Source organism: Mirounga angustirostris, unplaced genomic scaffold (genome assembly GCF_029215605.1).
Source record: "Mirounga angustirostris isolate CCGP_5_RB_7025 unplaced genomic scaffold, mMirAng1.0.hap1 SCAF_8, whole genome shotgun sequence".
Taxonomy (NCBI): Eukaryota; Metazoa; Chordata; class Mammalia; order Carnivora; family Phocidae; genus Mirounga; species Mirounga angustirostris.
In genome coordinates this window covers 39090028-39107631 of record NW_026991716.1, presented here as the reverse complement: position 1 = coordinate 39107631, position 17604 = coordinate 39090028, and the positions used below count along the sequence as shown (strand labels likewise).

The 17604-nt window shown below is 52.3% G+C and overlaps 2 protein-coding genes across 6 annotated transcripts; one reads left to right on the top strand and one right to left on the bottom strand.

Moving 5' to 3' along the window:
* Positions 1-797: 797 nt before the first annotated feature.
* On the bottom strand, positions 798-12993 carry KLC4 (kinesin light chain 4). Of its 5 annotated transcripts, none has more exons than XM_045869935.3 (16): positions 12886-12993; positions 10982-11264; positions 9562-9792; positions 8058-8139; positions 7255-7465; positions 6691-6778; positions 5399-5500; positions 5009-5182; positions 4604-4703; positions 4221-4273; positions 3951-4021; positions 3681-3789; positions 2948-3088; positions 2350-2465; positions 1942-2005; positions 798-1255 (listed from the first exon to the last, which is right to left on the bottom strand). In XM_045869935.3, the coding sequence occupies exons 2-16, from the start codon at positions 11237-11239 to the stop codon at positions 1205-1207; spliced, it is 1851 nt and encodes a 616-aa protein (XP_045725891.1). In that variant the 5' UTR covers positions 11240-11264; positions 12886-12993; the 3' UTR covers positions 798-1204. The 5 variants fall into 5 exon arrangements, 4 of the variants coding, with proteins under 4 accessions (XP_045725891.1, XP_064453687.1, XP_045725890.1 ...); XM_064597617.1 differs by lacking the exon at positions 12886-12993 and adding an exon at positions 12292-12769; XM_045869934.3 differs by lacking the exon at positions 12886-12993 and adding an exon at positions 12333-12769.
* Positions 12994-13113: 120 nt separating this feature from the next.
* Positions 13114-17556, top strand: MRPL2 (mitochondrial ribosomal protein L2). The gene is made up of 7 exons (XM_045869972.3): positions 13114-13306; positions 14966-15134; positions 15785-15926; positions 16039-16154; positions 16463-16573; positions 16877-16950; positions 17307-17556. Exons 1-7 carry the CDS (start codon positions 13214-13216, stop codon positions 17517-17519), a joined length of 918 nt encoding a protein of 305 aa, XP_045725928.1. The 5' UTR covers positions 13114-13213; the 3' UTR covers positions 17520-17556.
* The last annotated feature ends 48 nt before the right edge of the window (positions 17557-17604 follow it).

Here is a 17604-nt window from a genome sequence, read left to right as displayed (position 1 = left end):
AGCTGGAGATACTGTGGAACCCCAGGAGAGGTACAGCCTGGAGAAGTGAGGGACCAGTGCATGGCTGGGGTCTGGTTTGGCTCTGGACCAATCTGAACCAAAAGGTAGAAACACACTGGGCTCTGAATGCCTGGCTGAAGGCTGTTAAACTGACAAATTTATCCCAAGTCCATCTCCAGGCAGTCTGGGCCGCAGGGCATGGCCAAGTCTCCAGCTGTGGGGAGGCCCAGCGCAGCCCTTGTTCCAGGCACCCCCCACTCCCAGCGCCACCACCCCCACATTCTTTCTTTGTTGTGAAAGCAGCAAGGGGTGTAGGAGGCGGGTCAGAAGGAGTCAAGCTTTAGAAGATGGGCCCCAGCTGCTGCTCAGGCCTCCAGAATATGCTGAGAGGGGATGGATAGTGAGTGCCTCATCCCGCTCTGGCTCGGGAGGGCCCCCCAGGCCTGCTTAGACCTCCCTTCCCCCAAACAGCTGGGAGGAGGAGGGGCAGCCACAGAGGGCCTCACAGGCCAGGAGCAGTGGCGCCAGGACTCCAGGGTCCTGCCACATGGCCACCACATGTCCCTGACAACCCAGTCCATAGCACCTTCTCCTTGGGTTGCGGGCCTCCTCCCCCATCCCCCAGATGCCTTCCTGCAGGCCCTGCTGCAGAGGATACAAACGGGAAGGAAGAGAGGAGAGATCCAAGAATCAACACTTCTCGTGTTGCCCCATCCATCACTGTCCCTTGCCCTTCTGTGAAGGGCCCCAACACAACCCTTGCTCCCTATCCTCTTCGGTCAGGACTCAAGAGGCACAACGGTTACCTGATTCTTTATTTAAGAAAAGTGAAATACACGGACCTGAAGTGAGGCAGCAGAGGGAACAAGAGAGGCCAGAGGGAGGCAACTTGGCTGGCCAGCCCCAAAACCTCTGACCAAAACGCCAGCAGCAGGCTCCATCTCCGAGATGCGCGTCTGCTCTTTAAGCATCTTGGGGGCCTCAGAGCTAGCTACTCTAGAGGACTATGGGGAGAGGATGTCCTGAGGGTCCTTCCTGAGGGGGATTCCTGAGGAGGGAGCCAAGACCCTAAGGGCAGCAGCAATCTTCTGGTTAACTGCTCTCCCTTCCCTGTCCCACCTTGGGGTTGGAAGAGCCAGGAGCAATAGGGAATGCTGAGAGGGCTGTGGGGGGGACCCAGCAGACCTGGGGGGTGGGTTGAATGTCAGCTGCTTGAAGAGAGGTCCGTAGTGCTGGCACTGAGGCCCCGGGAGACCTGAAACAGACAACACAATGTCATCAGCCCAGGGACCTTGGCCTCCCAAAGACTGTCCCCTGGAGTCTACCCATTACATGGCTGCCGTCTATCTCTAGAGCTAGGATGGAGCCTGTAACTTCAATCCCAAGCTCTGGGGCTCTGTGCAGTTGTAGCCTTTGCTAGGATGTTCAAGAAGGCCACGATCTGGGGGAGAGAATGCTCAGAAGAGCCACATGAATATCAGCCTAAATTCTGAATGTGTTGATAAAAATGGTCAGTTGCCATTAACATGTCGTTATTGTTTTCTCAAATGTAGATGATTTAATACTTTTTTTTTCTTTTTCCCTTCTCATCTGCCACTGAGTCCCCAAGGTGAAGAATATGGTGGCTGCCGGAGGAAGAGCAGTTGGTATCCCCAAATCATTCTTGAATTATTCATAATTCCAAAGTACCAGTTTAGAGAACATCAATTCCTGTTCCCTTCCTGATTAATTTATTTGCTACCATCTCTGGCCCAAAACACTCCCGTAGTGGTCACCACCCCCAACAAGGTGTCTGCTTGATTCTTGTCTACCCAACTCCAGTTCCCTGGCTGGAGTCTTCGACCCACAGGACTCTCTCCTCTTCCCTAACTCCTGCGGCACGGGTCCCATGGCTCCCCTTTCTTGCTCACCCACCAATATGCTCCCAAGCACTGCTCTTACCTGGAGGGGTGCTGCACTGGGTTGATTCAGATAGTTTAAGGAGGCTGCCCGCTTCATGTTGCTGCTACAATGCAAAAAGAAAGAACTGAGGCCCCTTCTCTTCCCTATTAGAGGCCCTAACACCGTGGGCCTCTTGGGCACTGCCGCACGCATCAGATCATGGCCTACCCACTGTCTGACACCCCCCCCCACATGAGTACACATGCACACTCTTATCTTCAGCAGTAACTGGCATCTCCTCAGGTACCTTTCCCAACACCCATTTTTCCCAAACTCTTTCGCCATGGCCATCCCATTGACCTCCTCCATGTTTCTCTCCAAGACACTTCTCCAGAGATGGGGGGCCAAGAGGAGTTGGAGGCAAGGGCTTACTGGTCTGCTTTGCCATATCTCAGTCTCACTGTGTACCTGGAGGGCCGAGGCTCAGTCCCCTGGAGCTTCCTCACCAGGAGTTCGCTGCTTCTACGAAGCACATCCCGGATCTTGCCCAGAGAACCGCTCCTCTGCAGGGTCCCACTGCCATCCTGGGAGAGAGGGATAGGGAACAGAAGCTAAGGGGAGCCCATGCAGACTGGCTTCTGAGTCTACTGCTGCCATTTATCCTGCACACCATCCCGCCTCCCCCAAAAGCCTAGTGATTGAAAACCTGGGTGGCTCAGTCAGTTAAGCATCTGCTTTTCGCTCAGGTCATGATCTCAGGGTCCTGGGATCAAGTCCTGCATCGGGCTCCTTGCTCGGTGGGGAGCCTGCTTCTCCCTCTGCCTGCCACTCCCCATGCCCGTGCCCTCTCTCTCTCTGACAAATAAATAAATAAAATCTTTTAAAAAAAGAAAAAGAAAACAAGAGCCCTATCAATAGATGGCTTGCAGATCCCCCTGAGAGGGCTGGGCAAACTGAACTGCAGTGTGGACAACATGCCCTCATGTCCTACATGGGCAGGCCCAGAGCCTCTCACCACACCAGCAGGAGGGAGCCGGAGAGATCAAGGGGCAATAATGAGACTCACCCCTGACCATTCCACGGCCACAGAAGCATCTTCACCTCCCTCGTACTTCACGCTGCCCCCAGGGCCCTCCTGAGAGGTCCTTCCACTGTCACCTTCCCCAAGCAGCTCGGCCACCTTGGTTTGACTGATAGGGTCCGTGCCCTGGAAGGAAAAGGTAGGCGCTGGGAATCTGCACTCCTTAGCTCCTCAGGTTGGGGCTTTCAAACTTTTTTTCACCATCAGCCCCAACAGGGGAGACATTTTTCCTTGTGATGTCCCAGTACACACATACTGGAAAGTACTCGCCTCTTCTCTTTGCAATGTATTCCTACTTACAAATAGATATAAATTTTCACTATGGTCCACACTGAATTGATTTCAAGACCCACTAATGAGTCATGACCCACAATTTGAGAAAGTGACTTTGGGCTCCCCTCAACCTCAACCCCCTTACCTGTACCACCCACGGCCCTCCTCAGTAAATTCTTCAAATTGTTAAAGGACATTGCTTTCCTTTTAGCAGTCCAATTTAGTGATGTGAACCTTGAACTTGGGAGTCCTGACCATAAAGGGCAAGGGGAGGGGGGGTAAGAACACACTTAAAAACAACCACAACCACAAAAGAGTCTCACCTCCCTTTCCTGGCTTTCTCCTCAGCCTCTTCTCTTATTCTTCTGAGACTCTAAAGAAGCCTTGGTGGTCCCCCATCCCCAGGACCTACCTTCCGGACCTCCTTTCCCTCCGGGTCACTGACCTGTTTCTGGGAGCGTAGGGCACATTCTTCCAGGGTCTCGGCTGCCTCCAGCTTTCCTTGGCGCCTGTACAGAGCTCCTAGGTTTCTCAGAGTGGTGTTCACTGTGGGGCTGTGGGAAGGAGTGAGGATGGATTCAGAAAAGAAACAGGAAAGAGAGGGAGCAGAGCCAAGGGAAGGCCAAAGGGAAGAAGGGAAAAGATCCCAGAGGCCAGGCTCAGGGTTTGGATGGAGGGCGTGGGAGGCCAAGCCAGCTTCTCACCAGCAGCTCACCTGCTCACTTTGCAGGCCTTGTACCAGCCTCCATACTCAGTGTAGGGCGTGCCGCCCTCTCGGTGCCGGCTCTGCAGAACATAGCAGAGGGGAAGCCGGAGATGAGAGCACACAGATGGCTGGGGGCTAGGGTGTGGGCTGGGCTGGGGAAGGCACTGGGCATCTGGGACTGGTGGTCAGGTGGGAAAGAGGTAAGGAGCTACGCTCATGCAAGGAGTAAGCCAGAGGCCCTGGTAGCCTCAGGCTCCCCAGGCTGGGCCCCACACTCACTTTGCTCATTTCCTCCCGCTCCTCTGCGTGCATCCAGATGGGCTTGTGGTCATCTAGGGGTGATACACGGGATGGGGTGAAGGTTAGAGACCAGAGCTAGACAGTATGGTGGGGAGCCAGGAGCCGAGGCCCATGGGGCTGAACTAAAGTGGTCTGGCTCTGCCTGGGAAGCACTAGGGCCTAACCCCCTACCTTTGGTCAGCATTTTTTTTTAAATAGGCTCCACAGGTGGAGCCCAACGCAGGGCTTGATTTCATGACCCTGAGATCAAGACCTGAGCCGAGATCAAGAGTCTGATGCTCCACCAACTGAGCCACCCAGGCACCCCTAGTCTGCATTTCTTCACCATCCTACAGCTCCCTCCGCAGGCCCACCCCACTCACCATCCACAGACCCAAACTCCTGCACATGCGCACGCGTCAGGATCTCCTTGTAGAGCGTCTCAGCCTCAGCATATTTGCCCTGTTTCAGGTAACAGGAAGCCTGTAGGCAGAAAGGCAAAACCACAGGACGGAGACAAGGTCTCAGCAGGGCTCAGGGATTTCCACTTCTTGGTCTCCTTATAACCTTCCCCAGAGATCCTCTCCATACTGCCTTTTCTAGCTGCAGGGTCAAGGGTATTCACTCTACCCCCAGAAAGCTACGGGTCTTCGCCTTCCCACTGGAATGAGGCAGATCCCTCAGCCCCAAAGACAGCCCCAGATGCACAAAGGTGACGAGGTTAGCATACCACAGTAGGGTGCTTTCCCTTCCCCTCCCTCCACTGACTTCTTCCCTTCCTCCCTTACCAGGTTGTTCTTGGTCCGGGCTACATTAGGGTTGTCTGGCCCCAGCTGCCCCTCATAGATGGCCAGGGCCCGCCTGTAATAGCGTTCCACGGCCTCATACTTGCCCTGGTTTTGGCACAACAGGGCCAGGTTGTTCAGCTGCTTTGCCACATCTGGGTGGTCAGTGCCCAGGACCTAGAAGGAGTAAAGGAGTGATGGATGGCTAGGATTGTGTGTGTGTACAACCATGTGCGCACATACCCATGTGGGGAGCAGGAGAAGGGAATGACAGGAGAGGCAACAAGGCAGAGAAAGGTGGGTAAGGAAAAACATGAGGGAGGAGGGTAGGCTGGAAGAAAGATGGTGGAGGAAGGGCCACAGCATCAGGGAAGAATGAGAGAGCACAGGCACCTTTTCTCGAATCTCCAGTGCTCGCTGGCACAGCGGCTCGGCCTCCTTGTATTTGCCCCTTTTGCCATAGAGCACAGCCAGGTTGTTGAGTGTGGCAGCCACCTGGGAAGACAGGCCTGTCCCCTCAGCGTGGGTGCCTGGAGGTTCTCCCCCTGCACAACAGAGCCCCACACTGCACGATTCCCAAGAGAAGAGGACTCCGCAAGCCTAAGGGCGGGGTGGGGCGGGGTGGGGGGGGGAGCTGCTGACCTGGAGGTTCTGAGGTTCTCTCTGGGAGTGGGACCGCCCTCTAGGGGGATTTGTAGATATTTCTGGAGGTGGGGTTTGGTGTGGTTTTTGGTTGCCATGAAGACTGGGGGCACTATCACCTTCGGGAAGGTAAGGATGGTACAGATGTTCTGCACGTGTGGGACAGGTCTGTTAACTTTGGAGTGTCCGGCCAGACATTCGAGCAGTGTAAGCCTTGACACTTAGTGGGGTATCAAGAGGGGAGTTGTTTTCTCAGCTACATCATCCCTATCACATGTTGTAACATAAGGAACTATTTTCATAAAGTCAGCTCATTTGCAAAAAATATCTTTTTCTCATTTTCTCCACTGTGACAATCTATCATTTCTCTTTCTCTCATCATATACGAATAAATCTGGCCTGTCGTTACTGAGTCTGACATGGGTTTTTAATCTTGTATCCACCAATACTTCTGCTCTGTCATTTTTTAATTTTTTTATAATCTCTATGCCCAACGTGAGGCGTAGCGTAGATCCCAAGATCAAGAGTCGCAGGCTCTTCTGACTGAGTCAGCCGGGCACCCCTGCTCTGTCATTTTTTAATATTTCTTATATACAATGTCTTACTGGTCTCACTTTTTCTAAATCTAAAATTGTAGATCATACTATATTGTAAGTTATCTGCTATATTATGTCTTTTACTGTAATTGTACTCAATAAAACTGTTACCATGTCGTGTTTTCATTTCATTGTAACATATCCTATTGAATTGTAAGTTACTTTCCTCATTTTTATATGACTAAGGTATCACTCAACATTTTTTGGAATTGTATGTGTAGGTCAGTTACGGTGTCTATGAATTCTGCTTCAGGAAAATACTAATTATAAGAAAGAATCATTGTGTCTCAGAAAGTTGAGAACCACTGGGCTTAGCAGACAGGGCCTGGTAAAAAGGAGCCCTCACACCTCCTCCCTGAACACCGCTAGTGAGTGGGCTGAGGGCAGTGGATAAACAAACAAGAGAAGCCAAAAGAGCAGGAGGCAAGGAGGGCAAGGAGTACTGACAGCAGGGTGGTCCCGGCCCAGGGTGCTCTCCCGGATGCAGAGGGCATCATTCAGCAGGTGGGCAGCTTCCTTATACTTATTCTGGTCCCTGGAAGAGGAGAAGTGACAAGGGGTTACCCTGAACTCGGCCCCCAAGCCATCTTTTTCCCTCCTTCCCTTCGGTATGAATGAGGTACATTTAGGGATTGGGGCCTCAGAGAGGAGACAGGAAGTCCGGGGGTGAGCAGTGAGAGTTCACCAACACGCCTATATGTGGATGCAGAACACTGCCATGCCAAGAGGAGACCAGTTACAGGATGCAAGAGATGGAAACAGAGAGGGAAAGAGACCCTCCCAAAGGAGGGAATAGAGAAGCGAAGAGCCTGAGAGATGAGCGGCTCTGAGGTCAAGGGCTCAGGTATGGAAAGAACGAGAGTGCTGGTGCAGGAGAAAGCCCCTAGTGGGGTCACTTGGGAGGCCCAGCAGGGAGAAGAGGTACCCTCTGGAGAGGAGGAATGGGAGCCAAAGGTGGATCAAGATGGGAACCCGGAGGCAAAGTTGGGAGACAAAGAGGCCAGGCCTCACCGATACACCAAAGCAAGGATGTTGAGCATGGTCGCGACATCAGGGTGGCCGTGGCCAGAAGTGCGCTCCAAGTCCTCCAGTGCCTGCTTGCAGAGCGGTACAGCCACCTCATAGCGACCCTGGGCAGCATACTGGATCACCAAGTTGTGCAGTGTCCGCAGCCTCGCTGGGATCTCGTACCCGCTGTGCTGGGTGCCCTGGCCACGGGACACTAACCATCCCAGAAAATGAACAGGAGACGTCCTCAGGGCACTCTTCCTCTCCCCTTTGCTGTCCACCCTCCCCACCCCCGCCCCGCATCTCGTTCTGCGCCTGTGCCCACCCCCCCCCACCAGGCCCTCCTTCGCCCACTCCCTGGTCCCTGTGCCCCTCACAACCCCACTCGTTCACCCAATCACTCATTCATTCAACAAAATTTACTCAGCAAGCATGAGCCAGGGACTGTGTCAGGGATACGAAAATAAGAAAGACCTGGTTCTTTCCCTCGAGGAGCTCATGTTCTTTCACTCCAGGGTCATTATCCCATTCGACTTTGAGCTCCTTACGGGCAAGAACTCTGTCATTCTCAACTCGGTATCCCTAGTGCCTACTATAGGGCCCAGGACACATTAACTGTGTAATAAATATTGGTGAATAATGGGGAGGCTGAGAAAATGGGAGCAGTAGCCCAGTTCCTGCCCTATCTCCAGGGGAAGCGAAGAACCTATTTCTGGATGGTGAGCATCCCGTATGCAAGGCAGGCCACAACTGGGACCAGCCCTCTGCTGCCCCTCTTTACCCTCCAACTCCAAAGGCAGACTCACAGCCATTGCTGGAATCTTCTTCCTCCTCATTGGGGAAGAGATCATCCAGGGAATCCTTGGTGGCATCACCCTCCTTCTCCTCCTGGAAGGGAAGAAGCAGAATGTCTAAGGCCAAGATATCCCCAGTAGCCTTTTCAGGGCCCCTCTAACCTGTGAAATCACTGACCGGTGGAGAAGACTCTTGTTCATGTCCCACTGCTGGGAAGGCCAGCATCTGCCCACCAATCTCACCCTGCTGTTGTTTTGTAAGTCTCCTTCTTTCACACTGAGAGCTTCCTAAGCACCCTCATTCTCTAGCCTCCACCCCTCTCCCCCTCAGTTCTTGTAATTATAGCCCAGTGCTGATCCCTGTGTGTTTACACTGATTATATGTCTGCCCTATCTTTCCTAAGGGCAGGGAGTGTGTCTGATCTTACTGACACGTATCCAAAGCATACCCAAAGCGTGTAGCTCAGCCTCGTCCCCATCATCTGCCGTCACTCCCTCTCAACTCAGTGCCCAACCCTCACTGTCTCACCTTCTTCCACGTGGGGAAAGTTGCTTTGCCCCACCAGGCACGTCAGCCCTGTATAAACACCTCCAACCCTCCCATCCAGCCTTGTCAATGTGTCCCATGCAAATCACCCCACTTTCCCTGGGAGAGATCAGCTCACCAGCCCTGGAGCCTTATCTATTGACACATACCCACCCCCAGTCTAGAAAGCTCCTCCTTTCCCCTCATCATCCATCAAAATCCAGCCCAACTCCTAACCTGTACAAGGAAAAAATCCAACCTAAATCTTACCCATCCCTGTACCCCACCTCATCTGTGAATCCTTCTCAGGCCATCCCAGTCCCCATGAACCAATCTTGGAATTCCTCCCATTACTGACTGAACCACTCATCCAATAGTGAGCATTTGAAGTGTCGTCACATACGTGTTCTCGTGTGTAAGCCTTGGCCCTACAGCTACATTATAAGCTTGAGAGGGCAGGAACTCTCTTATAGTTCTTTACATCTCCCCCACATACATCCTCTTGCGCCGCCTAAGGCAGAGAGATAAGTACATGACTGTTGAGTGAGGGTTATATTTCATACATCTTGAGAGCAAATTTTAGGAGGGTCTTGCTCGACTGTGCGATGCTTTCCCTCACTGTAGCACTTAGGATTCTGGGCTGGAATTGTCCGGGTGCTTGTGTGTCTCCCCCCAACCCCAAAACCTCTAATTGGGAGAGCAGGAATTCCGTCTGCCTCGTTCACTGTGGCATCCCCAGCAGAGTGCGCAGTGCCTGGCATACACAGCTGTCATGTAACTAAATGTAGACTGAATGAGTGAAGACGGTTTCCACCTTGTTGCTATTTGGAGTTGGTGTCAGGACCTGAATTCTGCCGGGTGGGGGCAGGTCACGCAGCACTGCGGGTCCCTGCAGCTGATGAGCAGTTACCACCCCACCCCCACCCTCACCCTGTCTCTGGTGACTCCCAGCTGTCTGCCCCGTAGCCAGCCTTGCTGGCGTGCGCTTACCACACCATGCCCATCCTCGTCGTACTGCCGCAGCTGGCCGAGGAACTCCAGGTGCTTCTTTTCCTCCTCCAGCTGGGCCACAGCCTGTTCGCTGCGCTGGAGCCGCTGCTGGGTGCCCGCCAGCTCGTCCCGGAGCCACTGGTTCTCCTGACACAGCCTCCGGACCTGAGCCCGCAGCTTCTGTTTCTCCGACTCCACTGTGCTCAGGTGGCTGGCCAAAGCCAGCATCACCTAGGTGGGCACATCCCGTGAGCGCCAGACTCCGGATTGGAGCGTTCTGGGATTAAGTGGGAGGGAAGCCTACTGGGAGGCAGCAAGACCGGCAGAGGCCAGGAGGAGGGGTTGGGTAGCAATGGTTCTACCTTCAAAATACACCCTGAATCCAATTTCTCACCACCTCCATAGCCACCACCCTGGGCCAGGTCACCATCGGTTCCCACCTGGGCGACTACCATCACCTCCTCACTGGTCTCTCTGTTTCTGCCCTTTTTTCTTAGAGTCTGTTCTCAACCCAGCAGCCAGATGATCCTTTTAAAATGTTAAGTTAGACCATATCACTCCTCTGCTCTATATATTCCAATAACTTTCATTTCATTCAAAGTAAAAGGAACATCCTTGTGATGACCTACAAGTTCCACATGATCTGTCCCCTTGACTCCTAACCCCTCTACCTCTTACACCTCATTTTCTTTTTTTCTTTCTTTCTTCCTTCCTTCCTTTTCTTTTTTTCCTTCCTTCCTTCCTTTCAGATTTTTAATTTTTAAGTAATCTCTATACCCAGTGTGGGACTTGAGCTCACAACCCCGAGATCAGGAGTCGCACGCTCCACAGCTGAGCCCGCCAGGTGCCCCTGCACTTCATTTCCTATTTTGCTTCACCTCATCCACTCTACTGCAGCCACACTGGTCCCTCACTGGACTCACCAGATAGGCTCCAGTTCAGGGCCTTTGTAGGTACTACCCACTCTGCTTTAGATGTTCTTCCCTCATTTATTGTATGACTCACTCCCTCATCTTCAAATCTTTGCTCAAATGACACCTTTCAGTTAGACTTTTTTTGACCATCCTATCTATAGTTGTATCATTTCTCTGTCCCCCTCCTCCCCTTCTGTTTTATTTTTATCCCTTTTCCTTAGCAATTGTCACTCTGACATACGGAATCCTTTACTTTATTTGTGTATTGTTTGCCTCCTGCAGCTAGAATGTGAGCTCTGAGACGGCGAAGATTTTTGACTGTTGTGTTCAGTGATGTTCCTCCAGTGCCCAGAGGACTTGTGCCTGGCACAAAGTAGGGGCTTAATATATATTTACTGCATGAATGAATGCAAGCATCTAGGACAAGGCGATCCTAAATGACCCCAAAACTCCAATCAGACAAATGCTCCTCCAAGGGCCACTTGGCATCACCTCCTTCCGCTCACCTGGGCCTCACTCAGCCCCAGCTCGATGTTTTCCATGGAACGTCGCAGCTGCCGGGCCTTCTCGTGTACCAGTCCTTCTTCATGGCCTCCCTGCTGCAGACACTCAATGGTGTGGGACAGACTTTGCAGGACAGCCTGATGTTCACTGTGTAGGGCCTCCAGCCCTTGGCTCACCAGCCGAGTGCTTCCCAGGATCTCCTCCTGGCTGAGCCGGTGCCCTGCAGGCTCATCCCGCTGCCCCAACACCAGGCCTGACATCTTGGCCAGGGGGACCTTGCCTGGGCTGAGGAGAAACAACAGAGCTCAGCGGGGGTAAAGATAAGAAAGAGAGGCTGAGCACCTTGGTTAGAGGGTGGTGAGGATCCAAGGGAAGGGACAAAAGAGAGTATGGGTGACCTTCTGGTTTAATTGGAGAGAGTAACCAGTGGGGAGGGAGCCTACAACACTAAGCACAAAGCTAAGGTTGTGGGAAAGAGAGAGGGAAAGGAATTGAATGAAAAAAGACTATCGAAGGAACAAAAGCTCTGAGAACTAGCAGACTGATTTAGAACTTAGGAAGAGAATACAAAAGTTGTTGGAAAGAGAGCTTGGGTCAGAAATAGGAAAAGCAATCAGATGAGACACAGCACTGTAGGGAACACAAGAGGGTGTCTGGAAAACACTGCAAAGGAAACAGGGTTAAAGCAGACAGGAGATATAAAGAAAATGGTGCAGAGGTTTCAGAAAATAGGAAAGGTACAGGTTTCAAAGTTACAGGGAAGAGGGAGAGAAGAAGCAGAAAGGTGCCTTCATCGCAGGACCCAGATGAGAGGGCCCCAGAAAGCTCAAGGTCTTCGGACTGCGTCACACTCAGAGCCAAGGCCAGCATCTCCAAACCTAGTAAACTCTGCCTCTTTCCCCACTAGGCCTTCAATCCATACTTCTCAACCCCCAGATGTCAGGCTCTCTTCCTACTTCCCCAAAAGAGCCTTGTTTCTCACCTTTCCATATTCTTACCGGTATACAGAGCACAGCCCTTGCCTGTGGCACTCAGGCCAGAGCCCGGAAGAAACCCTTTCCGTAGGCAGGTACTCACAAAGATCGGCCCTGCCCAAAGTCCAGAAGTCCAGCCTTCCCAACCCTTCTCTCACCACTTCACAGCCACCCAGAGGACCTGGCACAGAGCCCTACTCAGGGCAAACACCCTCCCTCTCTCTACCTACAGGCCTTCAAAGGCGACCAATGTCCCTCTTCCTTCCCGAAGCCAACCTCCCACCCCAGGCCACGAGACCTATTTTCTCCCAAGAAGGGAATGAGACTTGATCTGAGACCTGCGGCAAGGGGCGTGCTGGGAAAGGGTGAGGAGGCAGACCTGGTCACTCCTGACCCATTCACTTTCATGGCTTTGTCTCTGTGATGACCACCTACTAACAGGCTCTGAGAGGAGTCACCCTAGGGTGCCTCTCGGACGCCTGATGATGCAGGAAAGAGTGGCAGGTCTTCTGAGCGGCCGTAGGGTCACAGGGAAACGCGGCGCTGGGAGTTGGTCTCCCAGCCTGGGCATGCGGTCGAGAAATGTCTCCGGCTGTCGACCTGCCCTGGGGCCCAGGGTGGGGACAGAGTGAGACGGGCGGGGGCGATGGGGGAAGTGCGGGTGGGCCGCCGAGCTCCGCGTCCCGGGCGAGTACCCAGGGGCCCGACAATCCCGAGGTCAAGGAGTCGGTCGGTAGCGCAGGGGGCGGGGCAGGCCGTCTGTCTGTCTGTCTGGACGCCGAGGGGCGGGAAGACTCGCGAGGGGCGGAGTTTTTCAGCTTGTCTGGAGTTGTGTGAGGTCGGCTGGTGGGGGTTTGTTCATCTGTCCCGGAATGCAGAAAAGAGGTAGCGGACCTCAACCCTCAGCCCCTGAAGTACCCTCAAAGACTCACCCGCAGTCTGTCGGTCTGGCTTCCTCCCTTGCCGGTACTGCCCCTTTAAATTCATCATGGCTGCCGCTCGAGGCAATTGTTTTGACGGCTCCGAGGGGCGGGGCCTGCTCCCCAGTCACGCGACGTAAGTGCCGCCCGAGGATTGGCTTTGACCACGCGCAAGGAGGAAAGGAGGTGTGTATCCACCTTGGTCTCGGGTTCTCTGCCCACCTCCTTACGTCAGGAGGGAGCGACGGCACCGAGATCTGTTAGCGTCATCTAGAGACGACGGGCGGCCTGGCTAGAAGTAATGGTGGTGTGCTGACCCCGGCGGAGCCTGGGTGCCCTCATGGCTCTGAGGGCACTGACTCGCGCTCTGGGCTCCCTGAGCCTGACGCCCCCAGCCCCCGCCCTCGGCCCCAGCCTGCTCCCGGCCGCCCAGGTAATTCACCCTATCTGGAAATGAGGCTGCTTCTGTTCGGGCCGCCGGAGAGGGCACCCTGGGGTGGGAGGCGGAGGATGTGAGCCTGGTCAGGAATCACGCCGGCCTGGGTCTTTGGATAAATCACTCTCAGCCTCAGCTTTCTCTTCTATTAAGTGTTGCTGTCCCGCAGGGCCTCTGGATTCCTCAGACGAGATATTGGAAGTGAAAGTATTTTACAGGTTTCAGTAATAACTGACATTGAGTACCAATCATAAGCCAAGCATAAGTAATTGGCATTTTAAATAAAGCAGCTCCTTTCAACCCCTGTATAAGGTAGTTATCATTGCCATTTTACATATGAGAAAACTGATCAGTCCAAGGTCACACACCAAGTATTTTTAAAATAATTTTTATTTTATTTATTTATTTAAGAGAGAGAGCCTGAGAGGGGGGAGGGTCAGAGGGAGAAGCAGACTCCCCGCCGAGCAGGGAGGCCCATGCGGGACTCGATCCATGGGCTCCAGGATCCTGACCTGTGCTGAAGGCAGTTGCTTAACCAACTGAGCCACCCAGGCACCCAGTAATTTTTAAGATTTTTTTTTTTTTTTTTTTTTGGAGACAGAGAGACAGCGCAAGTGGGGAGGAGGATCAGAGGGAGAGGGAGAAGCAGACTCCCTGCTGAGCAGGGAGCCTGTCGCTGGGCTCGATTCCAGGACCCTGAGATCACCACTGGAGCCAAAGGCAGACGGTCAACCGACTGAGCCACCCAGGTGCCCCATACACCCAAGTATTGAAGCTAGACAATCTGGCTTCAAAACCTGGGCTCTTGATCCCAGGGTCCTGGGATCCAGCCCCATGTTGTGTTCTCTGCTCAGCAGGGAGCCTGCTTCTCCCTCTCCCTCTGCCTGCCCCTCTCCCTGCTTGTGCTCTCTCTCCCTCTCTAATAAATAAGTAAAATCTTAAAAAAAAAAAGCCTGGATTCTTAACCACTGAAGATGAGTTATTGCTGAGGTTAGAGAATGCAGGGCAAAATAACGAGATTAGGAGCCTAAAGTGAAGGTATCCTCAGTGTCCCCAGTGGGTGATTGGTGAGTCACAGAAAAGAAAAGTGTAAATCTTGTTTCTCTGGACCTTTCTGGATGATGGTAGAGTTTAGCAGATGCATACTTAAAATTCAAAACCAAAGCAACCTACTTTAAAATGCTGGGAATACAGCAGGGAACAAGACAGAAATCATCCCTCCCCTCCATTCACAGCTGGAAAACTCCCAGAAACATAATGCAGAGGGGCAAAAGGCATTGGTGCTGATGGTGGCAAATGGATGTGGGAAAGTTACCAGCATTGGAAAAGGGAGTTGTTTAAAGAAGGAAGAGTTTCCCAGAGAAGGAGAGTTTTGAGCCAAATTTGGAAGGAGATGCACCAAGAGGAGACCATTCCATTGAAGAAATACTTCAGAGGTTAAAGGATCAAATAAGGAGAGATAATCAACACATATACACCTAGATAAACATTCCACCCTGGTATGTGTGCAAGCAGTGAAGGGTGGAGTTTTTGGACAGCTGATCTGGGACATTCCTAGAAGGAAGTAGGCTACTTGGTCTATGCCTTCACCCTTGGTTCTCCGGGGCTTCTCCTTCAGTTACCTTTCAAGTCAAAGAGATTTCTGTTAATCTCTAGGTGACAAGTACTACCCTTCTCCAGCTGCCCTCTTCCTCAGTGTTGCCCCCCTGCCGCCCACTGCTTACCTCCGTGGCCCTTAGTGCCAATTTTGTGTCCTGGAAGAGTCGTACCAAGTACACCATTACACCAGTGAAGATGAGGAAGTCTGGGGGCCGAAACCACACAGGTGAGAGCAAGAGCAAGAGGATTTAAGCATTAAAGGGGAAACACATGTTAGGACTCTAGGTCTATTTCTTTTTTTTTTTTTTTTAATTTTATTATGTTATGTTAGTCACCATACAATAAATCATTGGTTTTTGATGTGGTGATCTAGGTCTATTCCTTGACAGGGAGAGGAATGTAAATAAAAAGCATTTATTGGACTCCTTCTGTATATAGTATGTGTGTAAGAATGAGAGAGTAGAATACAATGCAACAGAAAGGTGGTCCGTGCTCCTAAAGACCCATCTAGGTAGTTGAAGAAAACCAAACATACACATGAAGTTCATGACATTCTTCTTCATGCCCTTCAGAAATCTACAACAGTTGACCATTATTTACATCACTCTCGGTAAACTTACTGAATTCAGTAATTTGTAGAGATTTTGTCTGGAGGTTTTATATAATTTCAATATCCTATAATTATGTTTTTATCAAGCTCCATGTAGGTGTTTCCCCACCCCCTTTTACCCCACTGTGCTGTGCAAATTTTTTATTATTTTCTGCTTGTGTCATAATGTTAGGAAGTACTGCTTTCTGCCCAGGATGGGCCTGTTCCCACTGCTGGGAGCTGATTCATCTGACTTGGGTCATGTCTCTGCACTTTCCTGACCACAGGCCGAATCCAAGTGCATGGTATTGGCGGGGGCCACAAGCAGCGTTATCGCATGATTGACTTTCTGCGGTTCCGGCCTGAGCTGGAAACGAAGCCAGGACCGTTTGAGGAGAAGGTCATCATGGTCCGCTATGATCCCTGTAGGCAAGTTTGGGATGTGAGATGATGATGGTGGGGCTGCGTGACTGTTCTGTGGCTTTTCAGAAGATGTAGGGCTGCCTAGATGGTCTGCTCATATGTCCCTCACCCTGAACAGATCAGCAGACATAGCTCTGGTTGCTGGGGGCAGCCGGAAACGCTGGATCATTGCCACAGAAAACATGCAGGCTGGAGATATCATCCTGAACTCTGACCACATAGGCCGAATGGCAGGTAAGAGATGGCTTCCAGATGTGTATGGGCTTGGAGGCTGCAAAGGGTCTAGGGCTGATGAAATTCTATCTTTTAGGGGCGCCTGGGTGGCTCAGTCGTTAAGCGACTGCCTTCGGCTCGGGTCATGATCCCAGGGTCCTGGGATCGAGCCCCGCATCGGGCTCCCTGCTCAGTGGGAAGCCTGCTTCTCCCTCTCCCACTCCCCCTGCTTGTGTTCCCTCTCTCGCTGTGTCTCTCTCTGTCAAATAAATAAATAAAATCTTAAAAAAAATTTTTTTTTCTAAAAAAAAAGAAATTCTGTCTTTTAGTTGCTGCTCGGGAAGGGGACGCACATCCTCTTGGGGCCTTGCCTGTGGGGACCCTCATCAACAATGTGGAGAGTGAGCCAGGCCGGGGGGCCCAGTATATCCGAGCTGCAGGTATGGGGAAATGAGCTACTTGGGGGTCTTACAATTTGGGAAGCCAAAGAGTACCTGAAGTCACAATGCTCTGAACCTCTGGGGCCAGGTGTGGTCCACTGGCAGAGAAAGGGAAGGAAAAAACACAGAAAACAAGGGTGGAGAGGTGCTTGTGTTTTGACCTAAAACCTTGCACGCATCCTGCTTCAGCGTGTCTGCTCCCAAAGGGCAAAGCAAGGGCACGGTATGGGGTATGTCCCCTTATAAATTTGCCCCCAACTCCTCCCTTGTGGAGGGTGGCAGAGTCGCTTCTCCCTTCTCCAGGGACGTGTGGTGTGTTGCTACGGAAAGTGAATGGGACGGCCATCATCCAGCTGCCCTCCAGAAGACAGATGCAGGTGTGTGTGGGGGTACACGTGGGAAGGATCAGCAGAGGAGGAATTTTTGGAATGTACCTTTCTTGGCTAGGATAGTTCCCAGGTGTTTTATGTTAGGAACCACCCTGAGTTAGGCGTGTCCCTTTCTGCCATGTGACTAGGCATGCCCTGTCAGGCTGGCACTATAATGGGAGAGGGAACAGTGCCTTTTGTTTTCAACTACCATAGGACCTGCACTCAGGTTCAATTATGCTGTGGTTTTCTCCTGTCCTCTCCCTTCTCTCGGTGAGGGTAAGAAGCCTCCCCAGAGTCACACAGGCAACAATGTCAGGTTCTTTCCCCGAGGTGCCTTCTCTTCCATCTGCTTTTTCGGTCAGGTTCTGGAAACGTGCGTGGCAACGGTAGGCCGGGTGTCCAACGTCGATCACAACAAACGCGTCATCGGCAAGGCTGGGCGGAACCGCTGGCTGGGCAAGAGGCCTTCCAGTGGGCTATGGCACCGCAAAGGGGGCTGGGCTGGCCGCAAGATTCGGCCACTGCCCCCCATGAAGAGTTATGTGAAGCTGCCCTCGGCAGTTGCCCAGGGCTGATATCCCTGGATTCTAATAAAATCGCCCCCCATTTTTATCTGTTACTGTCTTTTTGGGAGGGAGGGTGGTACATACTAGACCGGGG